This window comes from Lactuca serriola, chromosome 8 (genome assembly GCF_051521515.1).
Source record: "Lactuca serriola cultivar US96UC23 chromosome 8, Lser_US96UC23_V15, whole genome shotgun sequence".
Taxonomy (NCBI): domain Eukaryota; kingdom Viridiplantae; phylum Streptophyta; class Magnoliopsida; order Asterales; family Asteraceae; genus Lactuca; species Lactuca serriola.
Window position 1 is genome coordinate 93798920 of NC_136415.1, and position 12470 is coordinate 93811389.

Below are 12470 nucleotides of genomic sequence, written 5' to 3' on the forward strand. Positions count from 1 at the left end.
TATTTGAATAAAACGGTATCAATTACTAACTTCTTGGTAACCTTGTGACTTTCTCTTATCCAAGCGTGAGTCCTGTGCTTCCGGTAGTATATCCATCTACTACCTTTCACACCTACTTATACTCGTCCCAAGTATTGTCTCAGAGTTTTCCAAGTCACCATACAAGAAAATCACATAACAGTTTAACACATCAGATAGCAAAACGAAGGCTTTATTATTTCTTGAAACTATTACATAGGTGTTCAAGTTCACCCTAGACTATGCCTCTAATAGGCTACATCATATTGTTCTATCTCTTTGGCTACCTCATAACTCGATCTTCGGGTATGAATTCCTCATCCTTGGTTCCTCGCGCTTTTTTCCACTTCGTTGAGGATCATGTCGAATGCCCTTGGCCTTGGTGGTGTGTTTGGCCTTGCTGCTTCGTTTTTCTTTGGGCAATTTCTAGACAGGTGCCCCTTGCCTCCACATCCGTAGCATACCTTATCATTATGTGTACAATCCATGGAATAGTGACCAGTCCTTCCACACTTGTAACAAGTCACTTCTTCGTTGCACTTCCCACAATGCTTCTTCTTGCATTTATCACACCATCTCGCTTCACCTCCTTCTCCTCCTTCAAGCTTTGAGAATTTTCTCTCCTTGTTGGACCTTGAAGATCCTTCAAACTTCTGCTTCTCTCCTGCCTTATCTTTTTCTAGACACTTTTCTCTTATCTGGGTCTCTACGTTCTTAGCTGCCCTAACAACTGTTTTCAAGGTAGTTGCCATTTTGACCATTGGGCCAAAGTCAGTGGGCAATTCGTTAGCAAACCTATCAATCTTGGAGATTTCGGTAGGAACCAAGTAGGGAAATAACTTCATCCTCTCGGTGAATGCGGTGGCCTACTCATCAACACTCATCTTCCCTTTCTTCAGGTTCTGAAACTTGTTGTTTAGGTCTATCAGATCTATCTCTGAGCACTACTGCATTTTCAACTGTTCCAAGAACTCTTCCCATGACATCCTTAGGGCTTCTCCTCGTGGCATCATATCTACCAATAGTTTCCACCAGCTCAAGACTCCAGTTTTCAGTTGTCTTACTGCGAAGACAGTCTTCTGTTTCTCGCTACAGCCGCAACTCTCAAACACCATCTCCATCTTGGAGATCCAATCCATAATCTCAACCGGCTTCGGGCTTCCTGAGAGACTCGGTGGTTTCGCACCCACGAAATTCTTGTACATTCGCCCATCCTTGTCGTTTCTCCTCTTCGGGCCATCCCTTCGTTCACCTTGAGTCCCCACTTGACTCACTTGGCACCTATAGTTTCCTTCCTTCGATTGCTCAGGAATCAACTCGGGTTGCTCAATGGGCATAGTAGGTTCGTCCCTATTGAACATCTGCCTCATTTCTTCCCTTTGTTCAGCTAACATAGCCCGAATCATGGCTTGTACTCCAACCATGGTGATTGGCTCGGGTACATCTTCTACTACAACATGTATTTGCTGAATCACCGTGGGTTGATTCCTATTCTCATTTGCATTCACATTTCCGCTACGGGTCCTAGCCATCTTGATCTATACACCGAATAAGGTGAATCTAGATATTTATTTAGGATTGACGTTTAAATCATCCTTATCACTCCGAAACGTTTATATGCTAGTTCTACTATCGTATTCGTACGTATAGAATCATAAACACATAAGGTTTCCAGATCCGGTCGACAATAGACCATAGATCCGATCAAACTATAGCAGAAAGCATAACAAATCATTTAGCACGCAAAAGCAATTTAGGCATCATTCCTAAAATAAGCTAGTGCTTGTGTTTATTCAGGTGTATTACTAAATCTATTAGACACACTCCTCACATTCATTTCTTAGCATTCTAAGTTTAAGTCTAGAAATAAATCCATATTCCTAGTTCGCTTAAACTAATGCTCTGATACCAACTGTGACATCCACATTTTCACGGCCAAAAAAGACCGATTTTGTTTATGCTTTATAAACATCAGAGTACCTCTTTTAATAAGAATGTTGTAGAATTTGTTCCCAGTAAAACATGATAAATACGTTATCAAAGCATTTCTGAAGAAATGTATTTTTATTCATTTTAAAACATTTGGGATGTCATTGTTAATACAGAAACATAAGCATAAACAGAACTTACATTTATTATCACTAGTGATTTACATCTCCTTAATCTCTCAGTGTAATGTGACATCATAACAACACCTGTGACATAAATAAACTGAGTGGGTCAGGTTGGGAAACCTGGTGAGTACATAGGGTTTTTAACCCACAATAATATAATTATTATGTTTAAACAATCAAGCAATCAACCCAATTACCCATCCCCATTATCTTCTTTACTCTTAAGGATCTATCCTAAGAGTCATCTATCGTGCATTCGTTTATTCCGAGGTCCCTTGCTTCCAGGGTTATAGGACTGGCACTAAATCCATAACTGCCAATGCTCGTTCATAAAACACTAATTCCATAGCTGCTATAGTTTATTCACCGGGGTACTAAATCCATAGCTACCCGTGTTTATCTAATAGGTACTAAGTCGATAGCTACCAATTCCTAACAGGTACTAAGTCCATAGCTACCAGTGTTTGTCCAATAGGCACTAAGTCCATAGCTGTTGATGTTATTTATTAGGAACTAAGTCTATAGCTGCCAATGTTTACTCATATCATCTTTTATCTCTCATCATTCATCTACCCATGTCATACCCAACATATTTGTATATATAAAATACGTATACAATTTAAATCATTTAAAACATGTATAAAAAAACGTTCATCCATCATAGACAACAAGTATTCAGATTATATACACACATAGCACGTAGTTTATATAAAATACTTCATATCTATGTGTAAGATGAAAGTAACTATGCACTCACTTGATACGGTGGTAACTCGGTACTCGGACAACACTTCGTTACTCTTAAAACAATTTCCCTTGACAAAACCTAGTATCAATAGGGTTTAGTCTAACGTTAACCGCGACTAATTAATAGTTTAGCTATTATTATTATTATATAAGCGTTAAACAACACTCTATATAATTCATAATAATAGCCCAAATAATTATTTTAAGGACCTATTAACATTACTATATTTATTTGAAAGCTATATTAAAAATAGCGTAGGCGTAGCTCACTTACAACGGGTTCTATCGAAAACCGGGCTGCGCTTGGAGCAGCGTTTCGAAACCGAAAGACCCTTTTTTCTCGGGACTTCGGGAGCCTTGGGGCTTCCTTCGGGAGCTAGGGGGTTTACTTAGGGTTTAGGGGTGGTTTGGGATCCTAGAGAGAGAAAGAAACTAGAGAGAGAAGTGATTTTTGGTGTGAAAATGCGGGCAGCCCTCGGCCTCCTTTTATAGCCTGGTCCTCGGACGTACGCTGGGCGTACAGGTCCTCGTACGCGGGGCGTAGTTCGCATCGTACAACACATGGCGAGGTTTCGGTGGTGGAGCGTGGCTTGTCTCGGAACCGCACAAATGATCGGAACGTTGGGCGTACCGAGCTGCGGACGCTAGGCGTATGTGAAGGATGACGTTTCGTCATCTGAAGCGAGTCCCGATCATCATTGAACGGCTGGAATTCAACCATGTCATCGATCTCGCATCAGATTTCGCAAATTCCCTTTCCGACTTCTAAAAATCATAACTCTCGCATACGAGCTCCGTTTTCAACGTTTTTTATATCCACGCGAAGGCAAGAACGTACTCTACAACTTTCGATTAGACTCCGTCGGCTAATTTTGACTTTATTTTAAAAGTTATATTATTTAACAGGCCGAGACATGATTGGTCCGTTAAAAATTCATAACTTCTTCATCCGACGTCCGTTTTCGTCCATCTTTTTATCATTACGCTACTATTAACGAGATCTATGATTCTCGTTTAGGTTGTGTCGGCTAAAACCGCTCGATCTAATATTCGAATTTCGGGTTGTACACAGCTAAGCCGAAACTTCGAAAAATCATAACTTTCTCATACGAAGTGAGATTTGGACGTTCTTTTTATGGGCGCTCTCAATTTAACGAATTCTACGACTTTCGTTTAGATCGATAAGGCTGAATCTCGCTCTATCATAAATTCACTATTTACGTTTCCCGGTATCGTGCCGGTTCCGCGCTGAAACTTCGACGGGTCATAACTTCTTCGTTATAACTTGGATTTCGGCGGTCTTTATATGTACGGAAACCTTGTAACATATACTACAACTTGGTTAAGATTATTATTCTAAATAATATTTTGCCGAAAAGTCATTTTCGACACTTATTGCCTCTAAATTGACTAGCCCGGATCTACGAACGTTACAATAACTATAACAATAAAACACCTATAATGACATAGTTTTTTTTTTCATTTATCGTTACTATTTTTAACTTTTTGACACACATAAATAATTAAGTAGTGACTATAAAATGCTGATAGTCACAAATTGTGTTTTTATTTGTTACCATAAATTACTTATTATTACATTTGTTTTTTTCTTTTTATTGTGAATATTTTAATTTTAGACATATAAATAATTAAACGTAACAATTGATGACATTTTGTTATATAATGATCGACTGTGACTATTAGATAATATTTGTCACAATTGTATATAAAATAGTGACAGAATGTGTGAACATAGTTTGCAACGGTGACAGTGTTTAGTTATTATGTGATTAAAACATTATTGAAATTTGATTAATGAAATTTAATGATACAATTAACCAAAATCATGCCAACTATGTTTTAAAAAACTGTGACCGTATGTTATTTTTTCCTAATGATTTAATTCAAAGGTATGAAAATCTTTATTCCGAAGCATCAATTGTTAAGATACAGATAAAGATATATTTAATTCAAAGGTATAGGAATGAAAAAAATAATGGAGTAATGGATATAAGAGGATTGAAGACTAAGAATACATGGCCAAATATAACTACAAAACAACTCAATATATTAATGCCCATTTAACAACGATATAGGGAATTTCACGACCCCATTCCGAAAACTAATACACTAAATGACTAAATTACAATATAATAGTCAGGTTCCACAAAATGTTTCTCAATGGCTAGTAGTATTTTGCAACCTTAGCATTTTGCAATACCTTTTGTGTTAGAAAAACTGTTTCCCAATGTATTTCGCTGTTGAGACGTTACAAAATAGATTTTATGCTATGTCGAAAAAATATTATTCGTTAAATACCACAATTTTTTTTTTAAAATAATTATCCCTTTTCTTAAGTCTTAAAATACTCGTGGAGGTGGTTAATGGTTTGGCTATATATAAGTACTTCCTGAGAAAGAGAGAGGCAAGTGAGAAAACATACCAAAAGCACAAATCCATTTATGTTTTTCAAAACCTCTTCTCAAATTCTGTCATAAATCAATATTCTCAACCTCTTCACGTTTTCCGAGGTATATATATACACATATATGTATGTATAGGTCCTAGCTTTTGTATTGTTAATTCAGAGTTTTAAGTGTCTCTGTGTGCCTTTCTTTGAAGAAAAATGCAGGAATCACAAATGTCTCTTCAAGATCTTCAAAACGATACCAACGGCTTTGATCAGACAGTTACTCATGATGATTTTCTCGATCAAATGCTCTCCGGTCTCCAAACCACCGTTTCCTGGCCGGACATATCCGCCGCCAACGGTGGAGGTGGTCAAAACAAATCAACACTCCCCTGGGACGTCGACCATTTTGACGACCAATCAGCCTTTCTATCGTCTAAGCTCCGTCAACACCAGATCACCGCGGCCGGCGGAGCTCGTACTCCGTCTTCTGCGGCGAAGTCGTTGCAACTGTCAAGAGGTTTAGCCCCCTCCGGTGAATCCGGCCTCTTTCAGAACGACAACATCGACGATTCATCTTTCAAGTCGCCGGTAACTTACTATTTCATTTACAGCAAATATAATCCCGAGTTCTTCCATAACACATTGATTTTATTTTTACATAGATTGGAGATAACAATTCGATTCAAAATCTATTTCATGGGTTCACCGGATCTCTCACATCCAATCAAACCCAGCCATTCCGTAATCTACCAGTAAGTTTAGCCATTTTCATTTCGAAACCCGTTTTTATTCCATGAAATTAAATACGATCCGGGAATCACTCGATATGCAGGTGCAGAACTTCGGATCTCCGGGAGCGGCAGCAGCAGCGGCGGTGATGAGCCAAGTACAGACCGCAAGTGCAACACCGGGTGGTGGAGCACCGTCGCAGCCACGTCAGAGAGTGAGAGCCAGAAGAGGACAAGCAACTGACCCACACAGCATAGCCGAAAGAGTAAAACACAAGATTCATACCCATGTTTTTTTGTTTTTTCTTGTAAACCTCGTATTACGTTTTCTTCAAAATCTTGTTCTTATTATCGATCGGAATTTGGCAGTTACGACGGGAGAGAATAGCGGAGAGGATGAAGGCTCTGCAAGAACTAGTCCCGAATGCCAACAAAGTAAGCGTTTCACATATAAATTGTTAATTAATTAAGGCATTTAATTAGCCGCCGGTGACGGCGGTGTTAGTTGGTGGCGCGTGGGGTTTTGTGCATTACTGAAATTGAAGCTGGAAAGCAGATTATACGGAGAGAAGCTCCGAATAATGATAGAGAGATGATGGTTATGTGGGGTGGTTATTTTAGTATTATCCTTAAATATTTTTAATTATTATTTTAATTCCATCTAATTATCATATCATTTTACACATGCTTTAAGATTTCCACATTCAATACAAATCTCGTAATTTTTACAGTAAAAAGGTGAAACGCCTTGGATTTCAACCCATCTTTACTCCTAAAGCTTATAAAGATGTTAACTTTATTATTAAATAAATACGTATACTTTAAAAGATTGGAGGAATATTTTATATTTTAAATGTTTATTAATGGGAACTGTGGAATGACAGACAGACAAGGCTTCAATGCTAGATGAGATCATAGACTATGTCAAATTCCTCCAGCTCCAAGTCAAGGTACCACTCTCTCTATATACACAATTACATAAATACATTAATACACATATCTATACCATAACATAAAAAAGCATCTATAACTGCGCATGGTTACAAAATATGATGTATTTTCTATGACTAAAAAATGATAATTTAATTACGATAAAAGAGAATGAAAACGTTTTCTTTACAGGTATTGAGCATGAGTAGATTGGGAGGTGCCGGCGGAGGTAATGGTGGTGGTGGTGTTGCTCCCATTGTTGCTGAGGTAAGAAAAAAGGAAATAACATTAACATTATTCTTTCTTTTTGTACATTATACCATTCTTATCTTTAAAAATATTGCAATCTTTAAAAATTTTGTTTGAAAAGTTTTATAAAAAGAAAACAAATAACATTACCTTAAAAAATAATCTTTGTTAAACCTTCCCCACACCATATAAACGACAAAAATAGAGAAAAAAAAAGTGCATGCGGACCATAGTTTTACAGATTCCCTCTCTCATTTAAATTACGTTTCTATCCTCATGCGACATCCTTCCTAATGCTCTTATCTTTTGTTTACAGAATGGTGGAGCAGGACGAAGCAGTAATGGAACGACGTCGTCGTCCAACAATGAGACCATGGCGGTGACCGAGAACCAGGTGGTGAAGCTGATGGAGGAGGATATGGGATCCGCCATGCAGTATTTACAAGGAAAAGGTCTTTGCCTCATGCCGATTTCATTGGCCACTGCTATCTCCACTGCTACTTGCGGCACTCGGAGCAACCACCCGTTAGGCGGCGGCGGTGGTGGAGAGGGTGGTGGCCCGTCGTCTCCTAATATGTCTGTGTTAACAGTTCAGTCGGCGAACGGCATCTCTGTGAAAGACTCGCCGTAACACTTGTCTTCCGACCACTGACCTTTAATTTCCTTTAAAAGAACAAAAGAACTTTGTCAGTTGCAACTGTCTGACAAGTGTAACAAACACGAGAGTTGTTTTGAAATTAGTTGTAACCAGTGTCCCAATGTTTTATGGATGCCGTTGTGTTATGTCTTTGATCTCTAAATTACAATTGTGTTTAGTATAAGGATTTCTTTGATGCATTTTTTTTATCAAAAAAAATGTTAATTACAACAATTTGATTTAAATATAGTTAGAATTTTTTTTATATGCTACTCAATTATACATCCACATGGAAAATGGAAAAGCAAAAAGAAAGTAATCGCCACTAAACTTCATAAGCATATGTTAAGATACAATTTAAGGGGAAACCGAAAAATCTTGATATCTAAAAAGATGAATCACCAATACCTTATTATTATTATTATTATTTTGAAAATAATAAATTGATCTAGAATTATTTATTTTGCACCCGTATTTTGTAATGCGTAAATGAGTATAATGATCTGACCCGGTAATGTGCCCCCCTCTTATAAATACCATTTCAAATCAATTTCCGACTTTATTTCGGACCTCATTCTGGACTGTATTTCAAGACACAATCCAATTGAAATAATTTCTTCTTCAAGCAATGCGGAGTACCATTTTCCATATGTATATTCCATTATCTTTATAATTAAATGTCTTTAATTTAAATTTTATGTTAAAAAGTATATAATTTTCTTTATTTGGTGTGATTTGATGCAATTATATATATATATATATATATATATATATATATATATATATATATATATATATATATAGGCTTAAGTTATTCTATTCAAAGTAATTATTGTGTTATTGTATATATAAATGTGGACCAATCATTTTTGGTAAATTAAGAAAGTGATTATTGTGTTATTGTATGCATAAATAGTTAACATTCACTTTCTTAATTTACCAAAAAGTTACTAATTAGGAAACACAAGTTTAATTAATAAAAAGTTTCGAATTTTCAGATATATTTGATTTTCTTAATTTTGAATTTTCATTTTTTTAATTAATTAGATTATAATTCTAAGACAATTCTGTTAGAATGATATTCTATGAGAATGTCAGATTATCTATTCCGACAAAATAAATGTTTTGAATGAATAAATATTTTGAATACAAATGATAGTTTTGAACCATCAGTTTAAAAATAACCTTAAAAGCTTTTTGGAGAAAACAGAATTGGAATTAGTGATTCCATTCTAAAAGAAAATATCAAAATCTAACAACGAGTAATACATTATAAAAAAATAATGTGGTCTGTTTCAATTTTGTAGTCCGTTCTTCAAGCATCAACTTTTGTGATTCCAACATAATTGGAATTCGTGATTCCATTCCAACAGATTTGGAATTCGTATCTTACCTAACCAATTGCAAATAAAATTATATTCCCTCGCATAAACAAGCATCTGAATACCATCTTCCAAAAGCACTAGAATCCCAACCTTGAAGTTAGAGCACAAGAATACCCCGTTTGACTTAGGAAAAGTCAAAATTGAACCACTTCACATCTATCATGAATTCTGATTGACATCCATTAAACCCGATGTATGTTCTAAATTTAATTCCGATCGTGATTGATCCGGATTTTGAAGATATGATTTCGACTTCCAATGAAGCTTGCAATACACAAACCAATTTTCTATCCTCTGATGCTCGAACAATGAATGATAATACCGATTTTTGCTTCTGAATGATTTTAGTTGCAACATTCAATCCCAAGTTAGTAATATTCGAAATCGCTGAAGGCTGATACGATCGATTTATGTTTTACCTCCCGATTCTAAATCAATTACACATTCAATTATAAGCGAGCCTTCGTTTAGGGTTAATGCGATTTCAAAATCGAGTCAAGAATTGTGATTCTAAAGATTACACATCGTTCTAAGTGTGCGACTGATCTCCGAACGAAAGTGGCTTGTGCGAATTTGATTCCAAGTGAAAATCATAATCAACAAACGAAAGCAGAATATAAAGCTTGAACATGAACGAAAGTGTTACAGAGCGAAACCGATTTCCCCTGACTTTCACTTCTTGACCTGCAAATTCTGGTGAGTTTGGTGGCGATGATGGCTGATGGTGTTGGTCGGCGAACGGGCAAGCTCCAGCCACTTATCTTCTTCAATCATCGGCATCGGTTAGGTTGAAAAAGTAAGGATGGATCGGTGATAAAGAAGCAGTAACGATTTCAAGGGATTTAAAGGAAAGCAATCCAATATTTTAGGGATTAATTAAATTTTTATTTAATTAACAAAATTAATTAATAGGTAAGATTATATATCCTTATTTAAGTTTTTGAAATGATTGGCCCACATTTATGCATATAATAACACAATAATTAGTTTAAACAAATGAACCTAGCTCTCTCTCTCTCTCTCTCTCTCTCTCTATATATATATATATATATATATATATATATATATATATATATATATAATTTGTTTTCCTTTGGTTTTTAAGCTGTTGTAGGATTACATGTGGGTATATGTGTGCATTAGAACAACAACTCTTTAAAAAAATAATAGTTTCAAAAATATAGAATGACTCTGGAATACGAAGATCATGTGGGAATAAGTAGAACACTCTAGAATGCGCAAAACTGATCCGAAATGGTATTTTGAAATTGTGATTTGCAATGTTGATCTGGAATTCTATTCCAAAATGTCTTCTAGAACATATATATGTTGATCTGGAATGTCCTGTGAAACATATACTTAAATCCAAAACATGAAGAAAATTCCTAATAATAAATTTTTTGATTATAGCACAACAGAATATACGAATCAGCTGTGACTACAACCTGCAGGCTTCGAATCCGGTAGGAAATCATGGTCCGTTTACAACACATGCCAGTTTATGTGGCCATGTTTTGGGCATCCTATTTTAATGATCATGTTAACATACCGATGGGTGTCGAATGTCACTCTTTACTCTGTCACTATCTTATGCATAATGAATATACTACTTCTCCTTGAGTTAACCCCTAGGAGCTTCTATTTCTGGTACACGACTATCGGGTTTTCTTCAACATTAAATCTTTCTTCCTTATTACGGGCTTGCGGTTTATGGACTATTTGGGCCTTACTTCATGTTTTGCGCAGTTTAGACAATGTGTATTTCCATTTGTGTTGCCTTCACGTTTAATGAGAATGACTAATGTTATGCATCTGTTCAATGCCTTACTTCATCAATTAGACGATGCAGACGATGTGAAAGTCTAATTGTTGTATATGATAGAGTACATGTTTTGTGGGAAATACCCTCGACAATCGGTTACTGAGGAATATCTTGTACTTGTCTTAAATTTGGACGAGTTAAGTAGGTATATAGTTGTTTATATTATATCAAATAATACATATAATTATTAAGTGTAGTTCTTGACATAGGTACCTATGGGGTAGATTGGTTTGAGATTTCACTTACAAAAAGTTGTGTGCTATTTTTAATACGATTGTGGAGCATTTGAACTCCACATAGCTAAGAGTCGGCAGTAGACATACATATATTGTGCAATGATTTATCTATGCATTTAAAGTATGCTAGTTAGTTGTTTGCCATCTTAATTTTCTTTTTTAACATCCAAATTTTGTAGATTTGAATCATATAGATATTTCCCAACAGTAGTATAGTTGGTTCCCCTATATCGGGTGTTATCCGTCCGGCAGTTGCATACAATATGATGAGTCGTTTACATGTTGTTGATTGTGAATGCCTTTTTGATGACAGAAATTGATGTATATTAGTTTATCTTATAATTTATAAGTTGCTATGAGAAAACAACATAACATTAAACTTTTTATATTGTTTTATGGAGAGTCCCCAACGAATTATTGTAGCCAACTTAGCAAGAGCATGCAACTTTGTGGTGGACTGAGAGTGTGTCATGGATATATGTTGCAAATTACCCTGATATTTGAGTTATGGTTTTTTTGTGTATGTTTTAAACAATTTCCTTATCATGATGTTGCAAAAACAAGTTCATCCAACCGAAGAATTATTTCTGGGATATTTTAATTTCATACAAACATGACTACAAGTTATTTAGATGAACAATATCATACTTTTGATTAGCTTTGACATTAGATCTACTTTTAGACTTACCCTTACTTTTGACACTTGACATAGTCCTACTTGAAGATTCATTATGTGTTGAATCTACTAAAAACTGAGCGTCATAATTTCTGCTTGTGTGACTGATCCTTTGGCAACGACTGCATTTTTCTGAATCAGACCTTTACCTTGGGATGGAATACATTTATAGTATTTTGGTCGTCTTGCTCTTCATTTGTCCATCAATGGTAGTAATACAACCATGACTTCATCCAGTTGTTTGTATTTAGTTAGAACTAGCACATGATACACAACATCTTTATATGTTGATCGATATGTTTTCAGTGTGAAGTACGATGACACCCATGCACTAAAATTATGATATCTCAATTCCTTGAATACCGTCAAAGCATGAGAACAAGGTATACTAGACAATTTCCATTTACCACATGTGCAACAACGCGTTTCCAAGTTGACTATACCATTTTATTCATTTGGTCAGTTACTTCATATCTGCTTTGATCAATCTGATATACCCGAGAACCAGAGCATTT

The 12470-nt window shown here is 35.8% G+C and overlaps 1 protein-coding gene across 2 annotated transcripts; it reads left to right on the plus strand.

Annotated features, from left to right (window-relative positions):
* The first annotated feature begins 5253 nt into the window (after positions 1-5253).
* Positions 5254-8020, plus strand: LOC145069761 (bHLH transcription factor RHL1-like). 2 transcript variants are annotated; one of them, XM_079016708.1, is made up of 8 exons: positions 5254-5410; positions 5502-5880; positions 5955-6044; positions 6125-6286; positions 6390-6455; positions 6905-6970; positions 7143-7217; positions 7516-8020. In XM_079016708.1, exons 2-8 carry the CDS (start codon positions 5506-5508, stop codon positions 7828-7830), a joined length of 1149 nt encoding a protein of 382 aa, XP_078872834.1. In that variant the 5' UTR covers positions 5254-5410; positions 5502-5505; the 3' UTR covers positions 7831-8020. The 2 variants fall into 2 exon arrangements, with proteins under 2 accessions (XP_078872834.1, XP_078872835.1); XM_079016709.1 differs by having other exon boundaries at positions 5295-5410; positions 5512-5880.
* Positions 8021-12470: the final 4450 nt, after the last annotated feature.